We start from the raw sequence: 18,142 nt of genomic DNA, 5'->3' as shown, positions 1-18,142 counted from the left end.
ATTTGTACAGTTTTTAAGATCTCACAATACTTCTTGCTTCATGTACTTTATTAAACCTATAAATTTTATTGTACTTAGATTTGAATGCAGTTACACATCTATATTTCTTTCGTTTTCCTTTTTTCATTTTGTTTTTCTTTTCTTTTTTTCAATTGTGTAAATATCAGTGGGAAACTGTCTCGGTATTTAAAGAAAAAGGTCCACATATAAAGTCTAATACAGTGCATCATCTTTTAGATCAAATAAAATTGTAACTGAACATTGGTCAGTGCAATTTTTTAATGTTATAAAAAATGACATTTATTCTTTCTTTTTTTACATTTTTGGTCAAAATCTCTTTTGATTTTGAATTCATTCTTCGTTAACCTAATTGTGACTTAACTTCTAGGAAAATAAGCGAGGATTCCTTGGATACATCTTTCTTTCTGAAATTAAAAAGAATGGAAAAAAATGAATACAGACCAACATAATATTTAAAATAAGTTAAATAAAACATCAGTAGCTCAACAAAAGGCTTAAAAGTCTTTACAAAAAAATCACACAGCTTATATTTTAAATAACTTCATATATATATATATATATATATACACACACATATATACTTTTTTTTTTTTTTTTTTTTTTTTTTTTTTTTTTTACACATTTAATGTATTAATTTAATATATGTATTGTATTATGTCACCAACCTTGGATTTTCTATGTCATCAATTGTCTCAGGCAGCTTCACATTCAGTGTTTCTGGAAGAAGCAGAGCCACTAGGCCAGAAATAATGGCTAAAGAGCAGAGGATGATCTGAGGAAGAAGAGTCCACACATCCTCCAGCAGCAGGATGAGTGGAGCAATTGATACTCCCAGACGACTCACGAAACTAGTATAGCCCAAACCATTCTGCCTGATAAGACAGAAAATAAGTCAGAGGAAGTGAAACCTCTGTAACCCTGCTGAAGGCAGACGAGTTTATAGACCTTAGGTGATCTTTACTCAAATAATAATTAACATCCAATGCCGGAATAATGCATAATAATCCTACCAAATAAAAAATAACTGGCATGGGTCAAGGGATTGGAAGTAAGTGAATCACTGACCTGGTCACGGTAGGGTAAAGCTCAGTGGTGTAGAGGAAGATGGTTGTAAATGAAGCTTCTGAAAGGCCTTTTCCAAGTGTGGCAACAATGGCACGCACGTGCCACAGATCTAAAGAAAAAAAAAGGAAATAAATAAATAATCATTTACATTTAGTTACTGTGAAACAAAAGGGAAAACTGATCACTGCAGTATAAGCTGCAGTATTTATTCTACAGCAGTGGTCTGGTAATCTAAGGATATAACATCTGTAAATAAAAGTGGAGCATGGTTTTAAAGTCTTACCAAAAAAGTGCCCTAAAAACCTGCATTCTTTCTAATGGCCAGCAGAAGGCTTTTGTGAAAAAGAAATCAAGTAGTGATTGCTTGTAAGTTATTACTTGACTAAAAACTTAAGTGATGACTAAACAGTCTCAGTCACAAAAATCTTTAAAAAAGTCTAATTTACAGTAAAAAAAAAAAAAGATAGTAATACTTCAGGTAATGGCTACATTGTGATTGACAGGTACCATTAAATACAATTTCGATGCCAAAACTAGCATACAAATTAATATCATAGTAAATGAACAATGTATGCTGGGAAAAAAACAGGCTAGCAGAAACTAGCAAGCTTGGTTAGCCGGGTCCTGTATGTGTGGAGTTTACATGTTCTCCCTCCCGCTGTGTGGATTCTCTTTGTGTACTCAGGGCAAATCCCAGAGCTTAAAGACAAGCATTTCAGATTAATTAGTGACTCTAAATTGGCCATAGATGTGAGTGTAAGTCAAAGGTTATCATTCTTCGTGTGTTAGCCCTGCGATAGACTGGTGACCTGTCCAAGGTCTACCCCCCTTCTCCCAAATATGACAACAGGGATACGCTCCAGCCCTGCGATGACCCTAAACTGGATGTGTTTTCAAAAAACAGAATGGATGGATGGCTGGATGGACAAATAGATGGATGTATATCTTCACAAAATGCCAACAGGCAAAACTCCCAACTCAAGCCTTCAAATCAGTGATCCACAAACGACTGGCTGTAAAAACTGCATACACAAGAAAAACTGCATTCTTCCTCTTCCTGTAAAAGAGAGCACATTAAAATCTCACGGTATGATTTTATTGTGCTCTCTTTTACAGTGACCCTGTTTGGGTGAATGAATGCACCTGAAGTGAGAAGTTATTGGTTTCACAAAGATACCTCTGCTAATAAAATGAGTGCACTTTAGTTTTCACAGTATTACAAATAAACAAACCAGCCTGCAGTCTGTGCGGTTACAAAACTTCTGGAAAACAGGTAACAAAAAGCTCTCAGTGACCTTTGGGAATAAAGATGTTTATCCCGATGCAGATCCCGGTCAGTAGCAGCGTGCCTGATTGGCATTTCCTTCGTCCAATGATGTTGAGAAAACAATAAATTGTGAGCTTGGCAGGAACTTCAATGGCTCCATAGATAAAGTGTGTGAGGTACATATTCAAACCAAACCCAGTGATGTTCAAGCTGATTCCATAGTATGTTGAGGCGACTCCATACCTGCAGAATATAAAAAAGTATTTTTATAAAACCTACAGCATTCAAAATTCAACTATTGAAAAGAGATTTCTGATTAATTCAAAATCTCAGAGTAGTAGATAGAGGTAGTTTATGATTTATATAATTGTTGTTGGTATTGTCTTCATGCTGATACACACCAAACAATTCCAAGTAAAAAAGTTAACCATCTCATTCTCGGTGTTTTGACTAGGTGGAAGTACGTATAGTTTTTTGCCTGGTTTTCCTGGACTTCTATGTTGGAAAGAGTCTGTAGAAAAACAGAAATAATAAGCAGTTAAACATGGATATTGATTTCTGGGCTAAATCGAAATTTTTATTGGTTTTTTTGTTGCTATTTTAATATGTTGGTTCGAAACAGGTCTCTCTTGTAAATGATACACAGAGTCTCAATGTTTTGTCCTTCAGAATGCTGAGGCACAAAACTCATATTGTATTGTATTGAAGAAGGTGATGAAACAGGAGGAATGACTGCAGTTTTAAGCGGTCTTTCAAGAAAAGTTCATTCAAGAACTCTGGAGTTTCACAAAGTGTGGACTAAGGCTGATGTCACTGTTTCAAGAGCCACAATCCACATCAAACCACCCCTGAACCAGAGACAAAGTCAGAAACATGTAACTTAGGCTAAGGAGAAAAAGAATTGAATTGTTGATCATTGATAAAAAGTCCATTGAACATCAAAGTTAAAGAGTGTGGATGAAGAGTGCACAGTATCCAAAGTGTGTGAAGTCCAATGTGAAGTTTCTGCTGTCTGTGATGATTATACAACTGTCCAGAGGTGTGGACTCGAGTCACATGACTTGGACTCGAGTCAGACTCGAGTCATTAATTTTATGACTTTAGACTTGACTTGAAAAAATGTTCTAAGACTTGTGACTTGACTTGGACTTTTATACCAATGACTTGGGACTTGAATTGGACTTGAACCGGTTTACTTGAAAAGACTTGATATTTTACCCCAAATATAAAATTTAATATGCATATTATATAGAGATTGAAAATGTGACGTCATTCACGGGTAGAACCGCAAAGGATTCTGGGAACTCGTGGCAAGCGGTAGTAGCGCACGCAGGCTTTCAATTAAAATCAGTCACACAGCGATAAAAAGAAACACAAAAATGTCAAGAAGCTGTTGTATTATTAACTGCAATAGCCGGTCGCATGACAGCCACGGGAAGCCGACGGGTAAAGAGATCGGTTGTTATCGGATTACGTCGTTGAAGAGAAATTGTTCGAGCCATGTTTCCGAAGTAACAAAGACGCGACGGATGGCCTGGATTGCAGCCATTCAAAGATCAAATATAACGTCCCAGAACACTCCAGCTCACAGGTTAGTCTGCTCCAAGCATTTACACGAAGGTCAGTATTTTTTAGTAGTTAATACGTCATTTTCATAACATAATTGGTGATATAGGTTACAAGCAAGTCTGGCGCTGAACAGAAATTGTCGCGCTATGCTCCTTTATTTATTGTGCATAAATAGTGAATTGTCCTGACACAATATTGCGTTTCGCTTCTGTTATTATGGTACACTGACAAAAACATATACTTTTATTCACAGGATAAAACAGTTGTTTTGTATCACTAATTGCCCAGTACGATTACAGCATACAATATTATTGTCACTGCTACATTTCTGTAACGCGTACCAGAAATTATTTCCACTACTAATTAATTACCGTTGAGCTCAAAGGTCCTATTAATAAACGGTTAATGAATGTGTATTTATGACGACGATTTGTGAGACTGGTAAACTTATGATACGTACGATGGTCTTTCGTTCTACACGGTGCGTTTCAAGGTCCTGCACCCATCTGTCGGTAAACTGTACCTGGGCTTGTTGCAGTGACCGGAAGTTACTAAACTTCATGAGTGTATGCACTCACTCCAAGAACCGTATGATTATAAATATGCATATAAATATGCTACGATGAGATAGCTGACTTCATCTAACTAGCAAATGTTGTCCAGGCTACGTTGGTGATGCAGTTTTTTTTAATATGTATGATATTTTTGTCATGCGATTTTAAAGCTGGTCCTACAACCGCATCCAAGAATGACATGCAGCTTATCTCAGAACTGTCGGTGAAAATTATTCTTGGAGCTAGGTTTAATTGAGCTGCATTTTAAAGAGGTACAATTTCACAATTTGTGTATATTTTCTAAGTTCACTATTTTGTCATGTGTTGAGAAAAACACAGATTTTAAAATTACATGGTCTAATATTTACATTTAGCATATAACTGCAACATGCTTTTTTTCGTTGTTTTTTTTAAAGACTCGAAAGGACTTGAAATTCAAAGTTTCAGACTTGTGACTTGACTCGGACTTTTACACCAGTGACTTGAGACTCGACTCTGACTTGCCTGACATTACTTGAGACTTGACTTGAGACTTGAGGATAAAGACTTGAGACTTACTTGAGACTTGCAAAACAATGACTTGGTCCCACCTCTGCAACTGTCTACCAAGAGATTTCAGAGCATTTCTTTAGTCTGCTCACAAGCTTTGTACAGATCCTGAATCTCTTTTCCAGTAGGAGCTGGCGCCTTCTCACAGTGCAAAACTTTTTGCTTGATTAACCCATGCAACTTAACTTATGTACTTAAGTAGAATTGTCAGGTATCTGTACTTTACTTGAGCAGTTTTTTTCTGACAACTTTTTACTTTTACTCCCTACATTTTTAAACGATTATCTTTACTTTCGACTCATTTTCTTACATTTTCAAAATGGGCTTGTTAGTTTTGGTTTGACGTATTTGAGGGAAGTTATAAACGAAGCCCAGCCTTACCTCTAGTTTTTCTCTGGAAAGTTTTTGTCTTCTGTTGATGTTTGCACATTTGTCAAGATAAAACTGGGCCCTTTCCACTTTACCATTTGCTAAAAGCCAGCGAGCAGATTCAGGAATCCACCTACAATTATAATCATACAAAATAATCAACCATTAATTACAACGATTATTAAGTCAGATGTGGGAAATACACTTCCAAAAAATGTCATGAATTAATGTTGTTATGAATGAAAAACATCTGTTTTGTTCCCCTGCTGTTGTACTTCACTTACCACCAGGTTAGAACTGCGAATCCTAACGGGGCTGTAACTGTCATGGTCAACGTCCGCCAGTCAGTGAGAAGAAAGGCCATCCCAGCCAGCAGCATGTAACCTACAGACCAGGCCAGGCTGCCAATCACCCCAATAGTTGACCTATGACTTATGTCAGCCCACTCAATGGCTGAAAGGTATGAAAAGTACCAAAATGAATGATTATTAGTTTATTGTTAATTATGAATTTTAAACCTACAACAACTGATTTTAGGGGCGCAACATGTGATGTGTTAACATTTTTTGAAGGCAAAAAAGTCATTTACTGAGAACTATTGAGATGATGCTGATTCCTGTCAGTGAAAATCCAGTGAAAAATCTCAGCACTGCAAACAGTATGTAGGAGTTTGCAAATGTGCTGGAGAAGCCGAACACGATCGACAAAATGTAAGAGACCAGAAGCATGGTTTTTCTCCCATACCTGGAAACAGCACAGGAAGTACATTTTCCCATAACAACCTACAAAGGCCTCAAAGGGGTTTCACAAATGTAAAAGTACAGTCATGTTTTTTAAGTGTGGTTTTGACCAAAGAATTATCACAACTATTATTCCTTGTGCACGATAAATTGAACAATGGAAAAACAAATGCATATCCAGCATAAAGTGAACTGCCTTACTTATCACAGAAGAATCCAAAAGCTAGGGCTCCGATCATAACTCCAACGAAGAATATTGTGTTTGTGGTTTTTGTCAGGCTCTTTTTATCACAGACAAGGTTCCACTGGGAAAGAAACCCACAGAGGAAAGCATCATTTAATTTGATCCATTTAGGTACTAGTTTCTTCTATTCAGGCCAATGTAAGGGTCAATATTTTTTTAAATAAAATTTGAATTTCATGACAGTCAATTTATGTCACACACATCTGTGCATGTTTTTTGTTTTTTGCAATATTAGTTTTTAGTCGTACACTATTTTTACTGTACCTCTGTGGCCAGCGTGGAAATGAAGGTGGAATTGTCATAAACCCATCCACTCTGACACCAAACTGTGGGCAGGTCAGTGCGGTTGGAGTTGTTGGATAAAAGCTGAAACTGAGGCTCTGCGAACATCTCACAGGATTTCGGCTCCCCATCTTCTCGTACAGGAAGGCTGACAGTCAGTTTCTGCTCCTGAGTTAAATTTCTGAAGAGTTCTTCTGAAGACTTCTCCAGCGTGCTAATGTCACAGTGGTGAGGGGGCACAGCAGCAATGAAGTTATTTAGTAAGAAGTGACAGGGGAGAACCATCCGCGAGGTGCACAGCAGGATGAGGATGGCGATTTGGAAACGCCCAAACCCATCGATTTCCTCGAGGATGGTCTCAAACTTCATCTTTGCTCTGCTTATGACTGCAAAAGTAAGAGGTTTAGAGTTAGTTTAAAATGTCAGAAAGTTAAAGATGTGAACATGTATCAATACAAAGACTGAGATTACTCACCTGCATAAAAAGCTGCATAGGGTGCATGCACTCGAGCTGCAATGTCCTCTTCTGAGTTCTCTGCCCCCTTTTATATGATAGGGTTGGATTTAAGCTCTTCAGAAATTTGCCTGACAAACTGACTTGATCATTAACTTCAGGGTGACTTTTGAACATCATTACATTGCAAAATATGTCAAAGTCCAAGTTGGTACTCCAAGTTACACATTGGAGAAGCTAGTACAAATGTCAAATGACCCTTAACCCTCCTGCTACATGAATGTAAGGACAATAAAATTTAAATAATGCAAACCGCAAAACCAAGCAAACAAATGATCTCCATAAAAAGCTTGTGACATTTCCCTTCATAAAAATCAGTAAGCGAAAGTGACTCTGGGAAAGGACAAAATGTTCTTACTCTGATCTCCGTGTCTCGGGGTCTCTGTGTGGGTACCTTCTACAAAGTTCACAGTTCAATAGAATGCAGATTTTAAGGCAAATGCCTCAAACAAGCTAGGCTGGTTAGTAACCCATCCACTGATAACCCTCAGCCACATTTTAACTTACAAGTGTTAGTCCTTCTTCCAGGAACAATTGAGCTTCAGACACGCCGCACTCTGCATACGTTTAGGAGAGAAATGATGTAATGCTCGAGGGTCACTAGTCAGCAAATATGACAATTAAAATAACTGATTGGATAGCACTTCTAAGATATTAATTCTCTCACAGTTTACACCTGTGTACATTATTAAATTAAGATTTAGTCATGAACTGTTTTACTTCACATCTGTTTCTAATGTATTGATGTAAAGTAAAGTAAGTAAAGTAAAAATTTATTTATATAGCACCTTTCAAGATAAAAATCACAAAGTGCTTCACAGAAGCTAAAACCTAAAAATAAAAATCAACCAAAAGCAAGTTTAAAACCATGGTCGGCAGCGGCAAAGCCAAACACAGGCGCCATCATACCGGAAGATGTTTCACCTTTAACAATAACAATGTAAAAATCAGAAACAGATACAAAAGAGTTAAGAAATACTACTTTAATTCACACAGATAAACGAAACATGTCAGTTTAATCAATTACACAGAATAGTACAACATGTATACATGTTTTTTTTACTTGGCTACATGTGTGTCAGTGGATGTTTCAACCATCCATCCATCCATCCATTCGCTACCGCTTATCCTTTTCAGGGTCGCGGGGGGTGCTGGAGCCAATCCCAGCTGTCATAGGGCGAGAGGCGGGGTACACCCTGGACAGGTCGCCAGTCTGTCGCAGGGCCAACACACAGGGACAGACAACCATTCACACTCACATTCACACCTAGTGGCAATTTGGATTATCCAATTAACCTATCCCCACAAACTGCATGTCTTTGGACGGTGGGAGGAAGCCGGAGTACCCGGAGAGAACCCACGCAAACACGGGGAGAACATGCAAACTCCACACAGAAAGACCCCGGCCTGATGGTGGAATTGAACTCAGGACCTTCTTGCTGTGCAGCAACAGTGCTAACCACCGTGCCACCGTGCTGCCCTATGTTTCAACCAACCAAGCTTATTTAATTATTTAAGTGTGTAGAGCAGGGGTGGCAATTCCAGGCCTCGAGGGCCGGTGTCCTGCAGGTTTTAGATCTCACCTTGGGTCAACACACCTGAATCACATGATCAGTTCATTACCAGGCCTCTGGAGAACTATAAGACATGTTGAGGAGCTAATTTAGCCATTTAAATCACCCGAGGCCTGGAGTTGCTCACCCCTGGTGAAGAGCAACAATAGAGGAACTGCAAATGTTACAAGCAATTCCATTGAAGAACCATCTGCACAAAAATTACTTTTCAGGTTTACAATTTCCTGCTACTTGGAAAATTAAAGAGTAGAGGCCAAAAGGTCAAATATCATGCAATTTGAATTTGAAAATTGCATTTTATGCTGGATACTATTACAGATCATCGAATCCTCACTGAATCAAAATTAAATTAATATTTAAGAAAGAGGGGGCCTCTGAAAATTAGCATCTACTTCACCATTTTTGAAAATAGTCAGAGGTTAAAATGTATTTGAGTTATTTCTGGTTTTAGTAAACAACTTTTGATCAAATAGCTGAACCACTTTTTGTAGCATTTTATATGTTTTTTTCCCCCAGCTACAGATGTGAGAGACAGAATGTAAAAGTTAGCAGTGCCATGCTATCATGGTGCTTTTGTGATTTTTGTTTGGGAGTTGACCTGCGCAAATACGCATGATGATAAAACACTGTAATTTGGAAGTTCAAAGTTGCATCAGCAAGATATTTCCTCATGTTCAAAACATTCTCCTCATTGAAATCATATCACAAACATCTGTGATGATTTTAAGCAATCTGGCAGGACAACATTTGGCTATGATCACTTGCAAACCTGTAAAAATCATTCTAAATTTGGGAATAAACATGTCTTCAAGCATGAGATTGTGTGGGTGTTTTTATGGGGCAAAAAAGTCCATCAGAGGCACAGTTCTTAAGTGGAGTAACGCACATGTTCTAAATATTGGGATATATGTAAATACACTGTAGATATTTTCCACATCAAGTAGTAATAGATGAAAAAAGGGAAAAACGCATAATTTTGTTTTGAATAACTTTTTGTAAGAAGAATTTAAACCATTAACTTACATTACTCAACTTACCTGCAAAAGTCTTGAGCCACTTTCTTCTTTGCTTCCAAGGAGCCAGAGTTTCTTGCGTGTTTTTAAAGTGTTCTTGAGAAATGATTCTTCAAACTTTCTGAAGGTTTTTTTGTTTGCTTCTCAGTTAAGCCACTTACCACTGACCCAGGGGCGGAGCGTGGGGGTGGCTTACTGGGCTTAAGCCCGGGTTGTTTTGTCAGAAGCCCGGGGTATTTTGGAGTGCAATTTTTTCATAGTTAGATGCCTGGCTGACAACTGTATAAAACAAAAAGTACACACAATATTCGAAGCACATAGTGCACACTGTGGGAATTTACGACTGTGCGTGAATCCCCCCCTGATATTGGTATGATCCAAGCTCAGGCACTAAGCGACTGAGCGAGGGGGCGGGGCAGCTGCTGCCCGTCAGTGCGCTGTTGGAGAGACGGAGCCAGCCATACTAAGGAGAGCTTAAGTTTGACCAGGTACCAAAGCAAATCATTCGTACCGTACAAATAATGTAAATATGACGGTGCATCACGAAAGATTGATATCAAACTGATCACTTGACCAATATTACGTTACTTGCTCTTCAAGTGAATCAACAAATGGCGAAATGAAAAGCCGAACAAATGCTATTTTTTTTTTAGAGATTCTTAGCTTACGTGTGTTTATTTCATATTTTCAGTTCTTACCCTCCCCGACTAAATCGGTTTCAGTTATGTACTGAAATATAAGAATGGACATTAGAGGGTTCTTTCAAAGAAAAACTCAGGTAAATGTTATTTTATATATTATGCTTTGTATGTTGTTCAGTATATTTGTATGCAAAACAAGAGGGATTTCAGTACACAGCAGGATATTCACATTTGTAACCAGATATTTACACTTTAGGGAGAAAACATAAAACATTTTTACTGCACAACATCAATTTAGAGTAAACTTTTGTTTTAGATAAATATTGAAATATCTTTTGAATTAGTTAAATGTCACAATAAAGAGAGACAGAGCTTTCTGTTTTTTATCACTTTCATCAAATTTAGGAGTACATGTACACTAAGTTTATTGTTAATTAATAAGAAAACTCCAGACGATTCCATTCTGAGCTGAAGAAGCTTCTGATAGGTTAGTAGAGTCCATGTGAGTAAACAGGTGGCACAGCTGTGGATGCATATAAGGCAAAACACAGAGCCTGTTTCTGTGACATGGGAAAATCAAGAGATGTCAACCAAAACACCAGGAAAAGAACTGTGGAGCTCCATAAGTGTGGCTCAATTTGAATACAATTTGGTGCCATTTGCAATTAAGAAATACAGACGATTTCTCTCTTTACTCTTAAAGTTAACAAATATGTTTTTTATATTTATCAATCTAAAAAAATAAACATTTAGTCTGATTTGATGTTACAATTAAAAAGTGTTTGTGTTTTTATCTGAAGAGTTTGTAAATATCTGTATATTTGATGATTGTCAGCACAAAGAGGGAGAGAGGAACAGAGAGGGAGAGAGAGGGAGATGGAGAATGAGGACAGAACAGAGATGAACAAGAGCAGGTGAGACACACATGTTAGTCAAATGGTTGTTTACCAAAAGTATCACCGTATCATAGGTCCTCATGTATCTCGTACCTAGTGTTTCTTTTTAGGTTTGTTATTTTTCAAATTCTATATTTATTAAGTTATGCAGGCTTGTTTGCACAACAAGGCTAAATAATTATATAAACCTTTCTCAATCTAAATATTGTACTTTGGTAAAAATTAAAAAATAAATGTAGTGCAGGTCTATGATGATTTTTAGTGCTACTATCATCTAGTTCTGATTCTGGTTCTGTCTTGGTTAAGTCCCAAGTAGTCCTGATTTTGAACTGTTGTAGTCCTGTTTTAATTCTGGATCAGTTCTTGGTCTGGTTGAATTGGGGTTTAGTCCTCGTGTCTTGATACAGCCCTGATTTTGTTCTGCCTCGCTGCTTAATTAAAAAACTAGTTTAAGGTGTTCTGCACATGTGATATATATTTTTCCCTATATGAAGTCATTCTTTTTTGAACAAAACTCAAAACAGAGCCAATTAATCTTTCAGTCATTTCTACCCCCCCCAAGGGAAAAAAAAATCCCACATGCATACTATCCTTTTGGGCTAAGCCCCGGGTGTTTCAAATGTCTGGCTCCGCCTCTGCACTGACCTATCAATCAATCAATCAAGCATAAAAAGGCACCTAAACTCAACAGACAAACCAATGTTGAGAAGTAGAGCAGAGCAAATAAAGAATTATGCCTATTTTTTCTTCAACAAAACATATAAAAGTGACCATAGTGGCTTTTTTCATAAGAATGCATTGGGTTTTTCTTTTTTACTCACCTTTTTTACTCACTATGTGTTAATAGACCTCTCTGCATTGAATTGTACTTCTTATTAATCTCTGTCTCTCTCTTCCACAGCATGTCTTTATCCCGTCTTCCTTCTCTCACCTGAACTGGTCACGGCAGTTGGCCGCCCCTCCCTGAGCCTGGTTCTGCCGGAGGTTTCTTCCTGTTCAAAGGGAGTTTTTTCTTCCCACTGTCACCAAAGTGCTTGCTCATTGTTGGAATTTTCTCTGTATGTATTATTGTAGGGTCTACCTTACAATATGAGGCGACTGTTGTTGTGATTTGGCGCTGTATAAATAAATTTGAATTTAAAAAAATTACATTAAAGGTATATAAATGTATAAATTATAACTGTTGGCTAAATTTGACAATCTGTATTTATTAACTGAGCAAGTGTTTTGTTTTAGTCATCTGAAACTGATTGAAGTCATGCTCAAGTACAATGGGTATTCGTTACGGTAGTGACCATATTTGGACACTAGGTGGTGGTGTAGCCTCTTCTTATAAAGATAAATTAAACTCAGCATGCTACAGCAGGTGAAATGACAGGATTAACACACTGAATAAGTAATAAGCTAGTTTGTCTTCCGTATTTAACATTATTTTCTCATAATTTCAGAGTGTCTAGTGCACTGGTCAAACGCACAGGACATAAAAAGGAAAAAAAGGGATACAAGTCCTTTTGGACTTTGTTTGCGGTTCACTATTTTGTTAATCAAGCATTAAACAGAATAAACCAGCAGCCCACACTAAAAGCAATTAATGTGACTGATACACAGCAGCAAGAGTTGTAAGAAAGCAAAGAGTCTCTACGATACTATATAAAAGTCCTCAAGCAAACCCTTTTAAAAGGGAAAAAAAAAAAAAAAAAAAATCGCAGAAATAAAGGGTTGGCACAAATGTCACGTGCAAAAAAACGTCAACAGCTCATTCTGGACAGTGGGTGACGGATTGACCGTGAATATATAGTAACTGTATCCGCACAAAACTGGAAAAATAAGGCCCTTAAAAACTTTTATTATCTTACATTCTTTCTGTGTGTAAACGACTGTTGATTAAATGCATCTATACTGAAACTGGAGAAATATGTCCCTTTGGTTTCAATTTAACAGGTAAACCTTGTTATCAGTGCATTTCACTTCAACCCATTTCAAAGGATGAATTAGAGTGGAAACTGTGAGCCAGGCCTGCTCGGATCACTTCTGAAAGAATGGTCAAAAATTCCCATAAACACACACTTAAACCCTGTGGAAAGCCTTCCCAGAAGAGCTGAATGTCAGGAGATCCTGAAGCCTCAGAACATGAAGAAAGGAAAATATTTACATTTCATTTTAACATCATTTGTTATTTAATATTTTTTATCGCTTTGTTCTAAAATTCAGAAATTGGAAAAAAAAAAACAAGAAAAAGTCAATTAATTTATATATTTTTAATGTTTCCTAGTTAAGACAATACCAAAACTTAAACACACTGTTTTGAATAATCATACATGTTCATTTATTTTAAAGAACATGTGAAGATTTGTGTCAACTCAGAGAGGAAAGCTTTCTGAATGTATATACACGGAGAAGTGCTTTCTAAATGACAATCTTTTATTTTTTACATAAAGTTCAATATTGAGTACACATACAGACAAATACACACATGAAAAGCATCTAAGCAGTCAAAGAGAGAAGCGTTCTCATGAGAAAGCTGATGTTTACCCTGCGGAAGCTATACAGTCTGCACCGTCTGTGGCTTTCACTTAAACACACACACTGACGGATGAAACGTCTCCCCGGCCATATGTCTGTGTGCTTCCCCTACGCACAGGAAGTGCCCTCGAGGGCGCCGAGAGGTTAATGACGCCACACTAACACAAGGTCAGAAAATGTAGCACATTGAATAACAAAATAACTGGAATGTAAGATTTTTTGCTTATAACTTTTCATTTCTGAATATAAAGATGAATAAGTAATAATAGTATTAAATTAACTAAAACTCAGCATTTAAATTGTGACAATTTACTTAGAAGACAGAGCTTTGTATTGAGCGCCTCTTTGGGCCATCGAAACCACAAAACCACAACTTTGCTATTCTGGTTTATTCTGTCTGCTGAGACACTGCCATTTTTGGCCAAAGGCATTTATTTTCATTGCTTGAGCTCGGCGACATACAGCAGACAGATGTGGTTGTGCAGTAATTGGTGCACATAATAAAGCACTTAGTAGTTAAAGAGCAAGATATTTCTGTAAGGAACTAGTAGACACCATCTGCTACAATAAGCAGCTTTATTTATACAGCACAGCTCTTCAACAAGTTAGTTCAAAGGTCTTTACAAACACAGGGGTGACAAAAAAGCCAGAAACAATATTAACTGCTTTAGCGTAGTGTTGGGCCAACTCATTGTACCAGAACAGAGTCAGTGCACCCTAGCAGGTGTCTGAACTCAGCTGGACAGATGAACATCAATATTCTAAAAGGTTTACAGTGGAGGTGGAGTGCTTTCTCTAACAAGTCACTCCAAAATGTCACATTATTGTTGAATTTGGGTGAGATCTGGTAACTGTAATTATATTATTCACACCATTTTTTAAACCATTCACTTTGGTAAATGGTAAATGGCCTGTATTTATATAGCGCTTTTCTAGTCCCTAAGGACCCCAAAGCGCTTTACACAACCTGTCATCCACCCATTCACACACACATTCACACACTGTTCACTTTCTCCCATGGGGCTTAAAAAAGAATCATAAAGTAAAGGTTATCGCTCATAACAACTTTGTATTATTTGCAAAGGATCCATTATTTTTCCTTATACTTGTTGTTTGCCACCTGTCTGTAGGTGGAGCAGCAACCTCTAGTGCTGAAAAGCTATGAAACTCTAATATAAAAGTACCTTTTAATGTTGGCAGTAATCCATTCGTTTTTTATATTGAAGCTATTCTGCTTATTCTCAGCTTCATATTTTAATTCTTGGAATCCACTACAGTTGATTTGAATAAATCCCAGTTTAGAAATGAAGCATTTTTATGTTATACTTGGCCATGATGCAGTCCTTCAGCTCATTTTGCATGAAATAAGCCATTTTTGCTACCCTCCCTTTAAATCAACTTTCTTCTGATTGGCTCTCCTTGCAAATAGAAGGTGTGAAGAGCATGTAGGCAGGGTTTTCTGTGCTCAAAGCCAGAGCTGTGTCTGGTGAAAGTGAGGCTGATCTGGACAGCACACCACCTGCGGGCCCCGACCTCCGACCCCAGCTAGGTAGATCTCTCCTGCACGTTGTCCACCACCCCAGGCCGAGCACATCTTTCCAACGCTTCAACCTCCGGCTCCAGCTGGGCAGGACCTGCTGGCTCTTCAACCTCTGAGCAGGTGAATGCACAGGTGGTGGGGGTGGAAGTTGTTCAGCTGAGCTCCTCCAGGGAACAGGCACGGGTGCAGGCTCTTGCCGGGCACTAGCTGCTCCCACCCACGGAGTGTGTACAGGTGCAGAGGGAGGCTGTGCCTTGGGTGCCCTCACCCTGGGAACCGGCACAGGTGTCAGAGTAGACCAGACCTCAGCCACTCGCACACATTTGGGAGACGCCGGTGGGGATGGCCGCGGTGGCGGCCAGGACCTGATCTTAGCTGCCAGATCCTCAATCACCTGCATCTGGTGCTCGGTCCGCTTCTGCGGCTCCTCCTGGTGAGGGTGTGCCACAGCTGCCTGTTCCTTCTGCATGGCCTCTAGGTCAGCCAACATTTCAGCCAATCTTGGGTTTTGTCACCACTGTAATAAATCCACGGCAGACCTGACCAAGTTTCCATGATTTTCAGCATGGCAGCAGTCAAACGCACACAGGAACAGCAACACAAATTCAGGACCTAATACAGACTTTAAAGCCGCGCTGCAGACCACGCTCTGCCACACACTGCCTTGTAGTTGTTTTGCCTCAGCCAAACAGTTAAGTTGTGGTTTACATCCTTGTCTGTCCACCTATGATGCAGTATACATATGTAGTCAGTAGTGGCCAAAAACTCACCTTTGATTACCATATTGCATTTACTTCATCAATGAATCCAAGTGAACATTTATCCTAGATTAGCACTGCGGGGTCTTTACCTTACTGGTAAGTGGTGCTATAGGAATAAAACTGAACAGATCTAAAGAAATAGTTCCTGACATTTGGGTTTGTTAGAACAGGACGGCTGGGTGACCACAGCCCTTTCAACACAGGGCTGACAGAACTTTTCCTCCATATATTAAAAAATACAATACCCAAAATAAAACATTAAAATAAAAATACATCAAGGCAGATTACTATACTAAAAATAAAGATAAAAGTACATTTATTGGGTTTGTTTTGTCAAACTTTGCTACTCAAAGACAATGAGGAGCAAAGCACAATTAAAAGTGCTTGTTCTGATGGCAACTTTAAACTGTAAATAGTAGCTAAGTGTCCACACTTGGGGTTTTGTGTTTTCTAAACAATGTGAGGACGCTTAAACTCCATGGTTCCAGGACATCTTTTTTCTCTGCTGCCATTTACACAACTACATTCACGCCTCAAAATATCTTAAAAGTGTATTTTGTGACCCAGAAAGAGTAATATTACAACTAAGTAGCTGCCGCCAGGGGCGGAGCGTGGGGGTGGCTTACTGGGCTTAAGCCCGGGTTGTTTTGTCAGAAGCCCGGGGTATTTTGGAGTGCAATTTTTTCATAGTTAGATGCCTGGCTGACAACTGTATAAAACAAAAAGTACACACAATATTCGAAGCACATAGTGCACACTGTGGGAATTTACGACTGTGCGTGAATCCCCCCCTGATATTGGTATGATCCGAGCTCAGGCACTAAGCGACTGAGCGAGGGGGCGGGGCAGCTGCTGCCCGTCAGTGCGCTGTTGGAGAGACGGAGCCAGCCATACTAAGGAGAGCTTAAGTTTGACCAGGTACCAAAGCAAATCATTCGTACCGTACAAATAATGTAAATATGACGGTGCATCACGAAAGATTGATATCAAACTGATCACTTGACCAATATTACGTTACTTGCTCTTCAAGTGAATCAACAAATGGCGAAATGAAAAGCCGAACAAATGCTATTTTTTTTTTTTAGAGATTCTTAGCTTACGTGTGTTTATTTCATATTTTCAGTTCTTACCCTCCCCGACTAAATCGGTTTCAGTTATGTACTGAAATATAAGAATGGACATTAGAGGGTTCTTTCAAAGAAAAACTCAGGTAAATGTTATTTTATATATTATGCTTTGTATGTTGTTCAGTATATTTCTATGCAAAACAAGAGGGATTTCAGTACACAGCAGGATATTCACATTTGTAACCAGATATTTACACTTTAGGGAGAAAACATAAAACATTTTTACTGCACAACATCAATTTAGAGTAAACTTTTGTTTTAGATAAATATTGAAATATCTTTTGAATTAGTTAAATGTCACAATAAAGAGAGACAGAGCTTTCTGTTTTTTATCACTTTCATCAAATTTAGGAGTACATGTACACTAAGTTTATTGTTAATTAATAAGAAAACTCCAGACGATTCCATTCTGAGCTGAAGAAGCTTCTGATAGGTTAGTAGAGTCCATGTGAGTAAACAGGTGGCACAGCTGTGGATGCATATAAGGCAAAACACAGAGCCTGTTTCTGTGACATGGGAAAATCAAGAGATGTCAACCAAAACACCAGGAAAAGAACTGTGGAGCTCCATAAGTGTGGCTCAATTTGAATACAATTTGGTGCCATTTGCAATTAAGAAATACAGACGATTTCTCTCTTTACTCTTAAAGTTAACAAATATGTTTTTTATATTTATCAATCTAAAAAAATAAACATTTAGTCTGATTTGATGTTACAATTAAAAAGTGTTTGTGTTTTTATCTGAAGAGTTTGTAAATATCTGTATATTTGATGATTGTCAGCACAAAGAGGGAGAGAGGAACAGAGAGGGAGAGAGAGGAACAGAGAGGGAGATGGAGAATGAGGACAGAACAGAGATGAACAAGAGCAGGTGAGACACACATGTTAGTCAAA

At 38.2% G+C, this 18,142-nt stretch overlaps 1 protein-coding gene and 1 long non-coding RNA gene across 2 annotated transcripts; one reads left to right on the top strand and one right to left on the bottom strand.

Annotated features, from left to right (window-relative positions):
- Nucleotides 1–30: 30 nt before the first annotated feature.
- LOC147315837 (solute carrier family 22 member 7-like) lies at nucleotides 31–9,894 on the bottom strand. Its single transcript, XM_086258795.1, has 12 exons — nucleotides 9,786–9,894; nucleotides 7,136–7,202; nucleotides 6,643–7,046; nucleotides 6,336–6,439; nucleotides 5,984–6,138; nucleotides 5,679–5,847; nucleotides 5,407–5,527; nucleotides 2,755–2,864; nucleotides 2,382–2,596; nucleotides 1,087–1,195; nucleotides 687–893; nucleotides 31–425 (listed from the first exon to the last, which is right to left on the bottom strand). The coding sequence occupies exons 3-12, from the start codon at nucleotides 7,027–7,029 to the stop codon at nucleotides 362–364; spliced, it is 1,641 nt and encodes a 546-aa protein (XP_086114921.1). The 5' UTR covers nucleotides 7,030–7,046; nucleotides 7,136–7,202; nucleotides 9,786–9,894; the 3' UTR covers nucleotides 31–361.
- On the top strand, nucleotides 9,895–12,467 carry LOC147315836 (uncharacterized). The gene is made up of 4 exons (XR_015124399.1): nucleotides 9,895–10,249; nucleotides 10,453–10,539; nucleotides 11,238–11,316; nucleotides 12,200–12,467. It is a non-coding gene; the product is annotated as an uncharacterized LOC147315836 (long non-coding RNA).
- Nucleotides 12,468–18,142: the final 5,675 nt, after the last annotated feature.

This window comes from Aulonocara sp. 'chitande type north' Nkhata Bay, linkage group LG13 (genome assembly GCF_057382095.1).
Source record: "Aulonocara sp. 'chitande type north' Nkhata Bay isolate Kocher_YH1m ecotype deep benthic linkage group LG13, A_spYH_male_GT1.1, whole genome shotgun sequence".
Taxonomy (NCBI): domain Eukaryota; kingdom Metazoa; phylum Chordata; class Actinopteri; order Cichliformes; family Cichlidae; genus Aulonocara; species Aulonocara sp. 'chitande type north' Nkhata Bay.
This window is presented reverse-complemented; position numbering and strand designations above follow the sequence as displayed.

Excerpts from the sequence above, each read along its gene's own strand:
- LOC147315837 (XM_086258795.1), bottom strand. The coding sequence starts at position 7,029 with ATGAAGTTTGAGACCATCCTCGAGGAAATCGATGGGTTTGGGCGTTTC. Across the intron at positions 2,597-2,754 it reads TTTTTACTTGGAATTGTTTG|GTATGGAGTCGCCTCAACAT; the intron begins GTGTGTATCAGC and ends TATATTCTGCAG. Across the intron at positions 426-686 it reads GATGACATAGAAAATCCAAG|AAAGAAAGATGTATCCAAGG; the intron begins GTTGGTGACATA and ends TTTTAATTTCAG.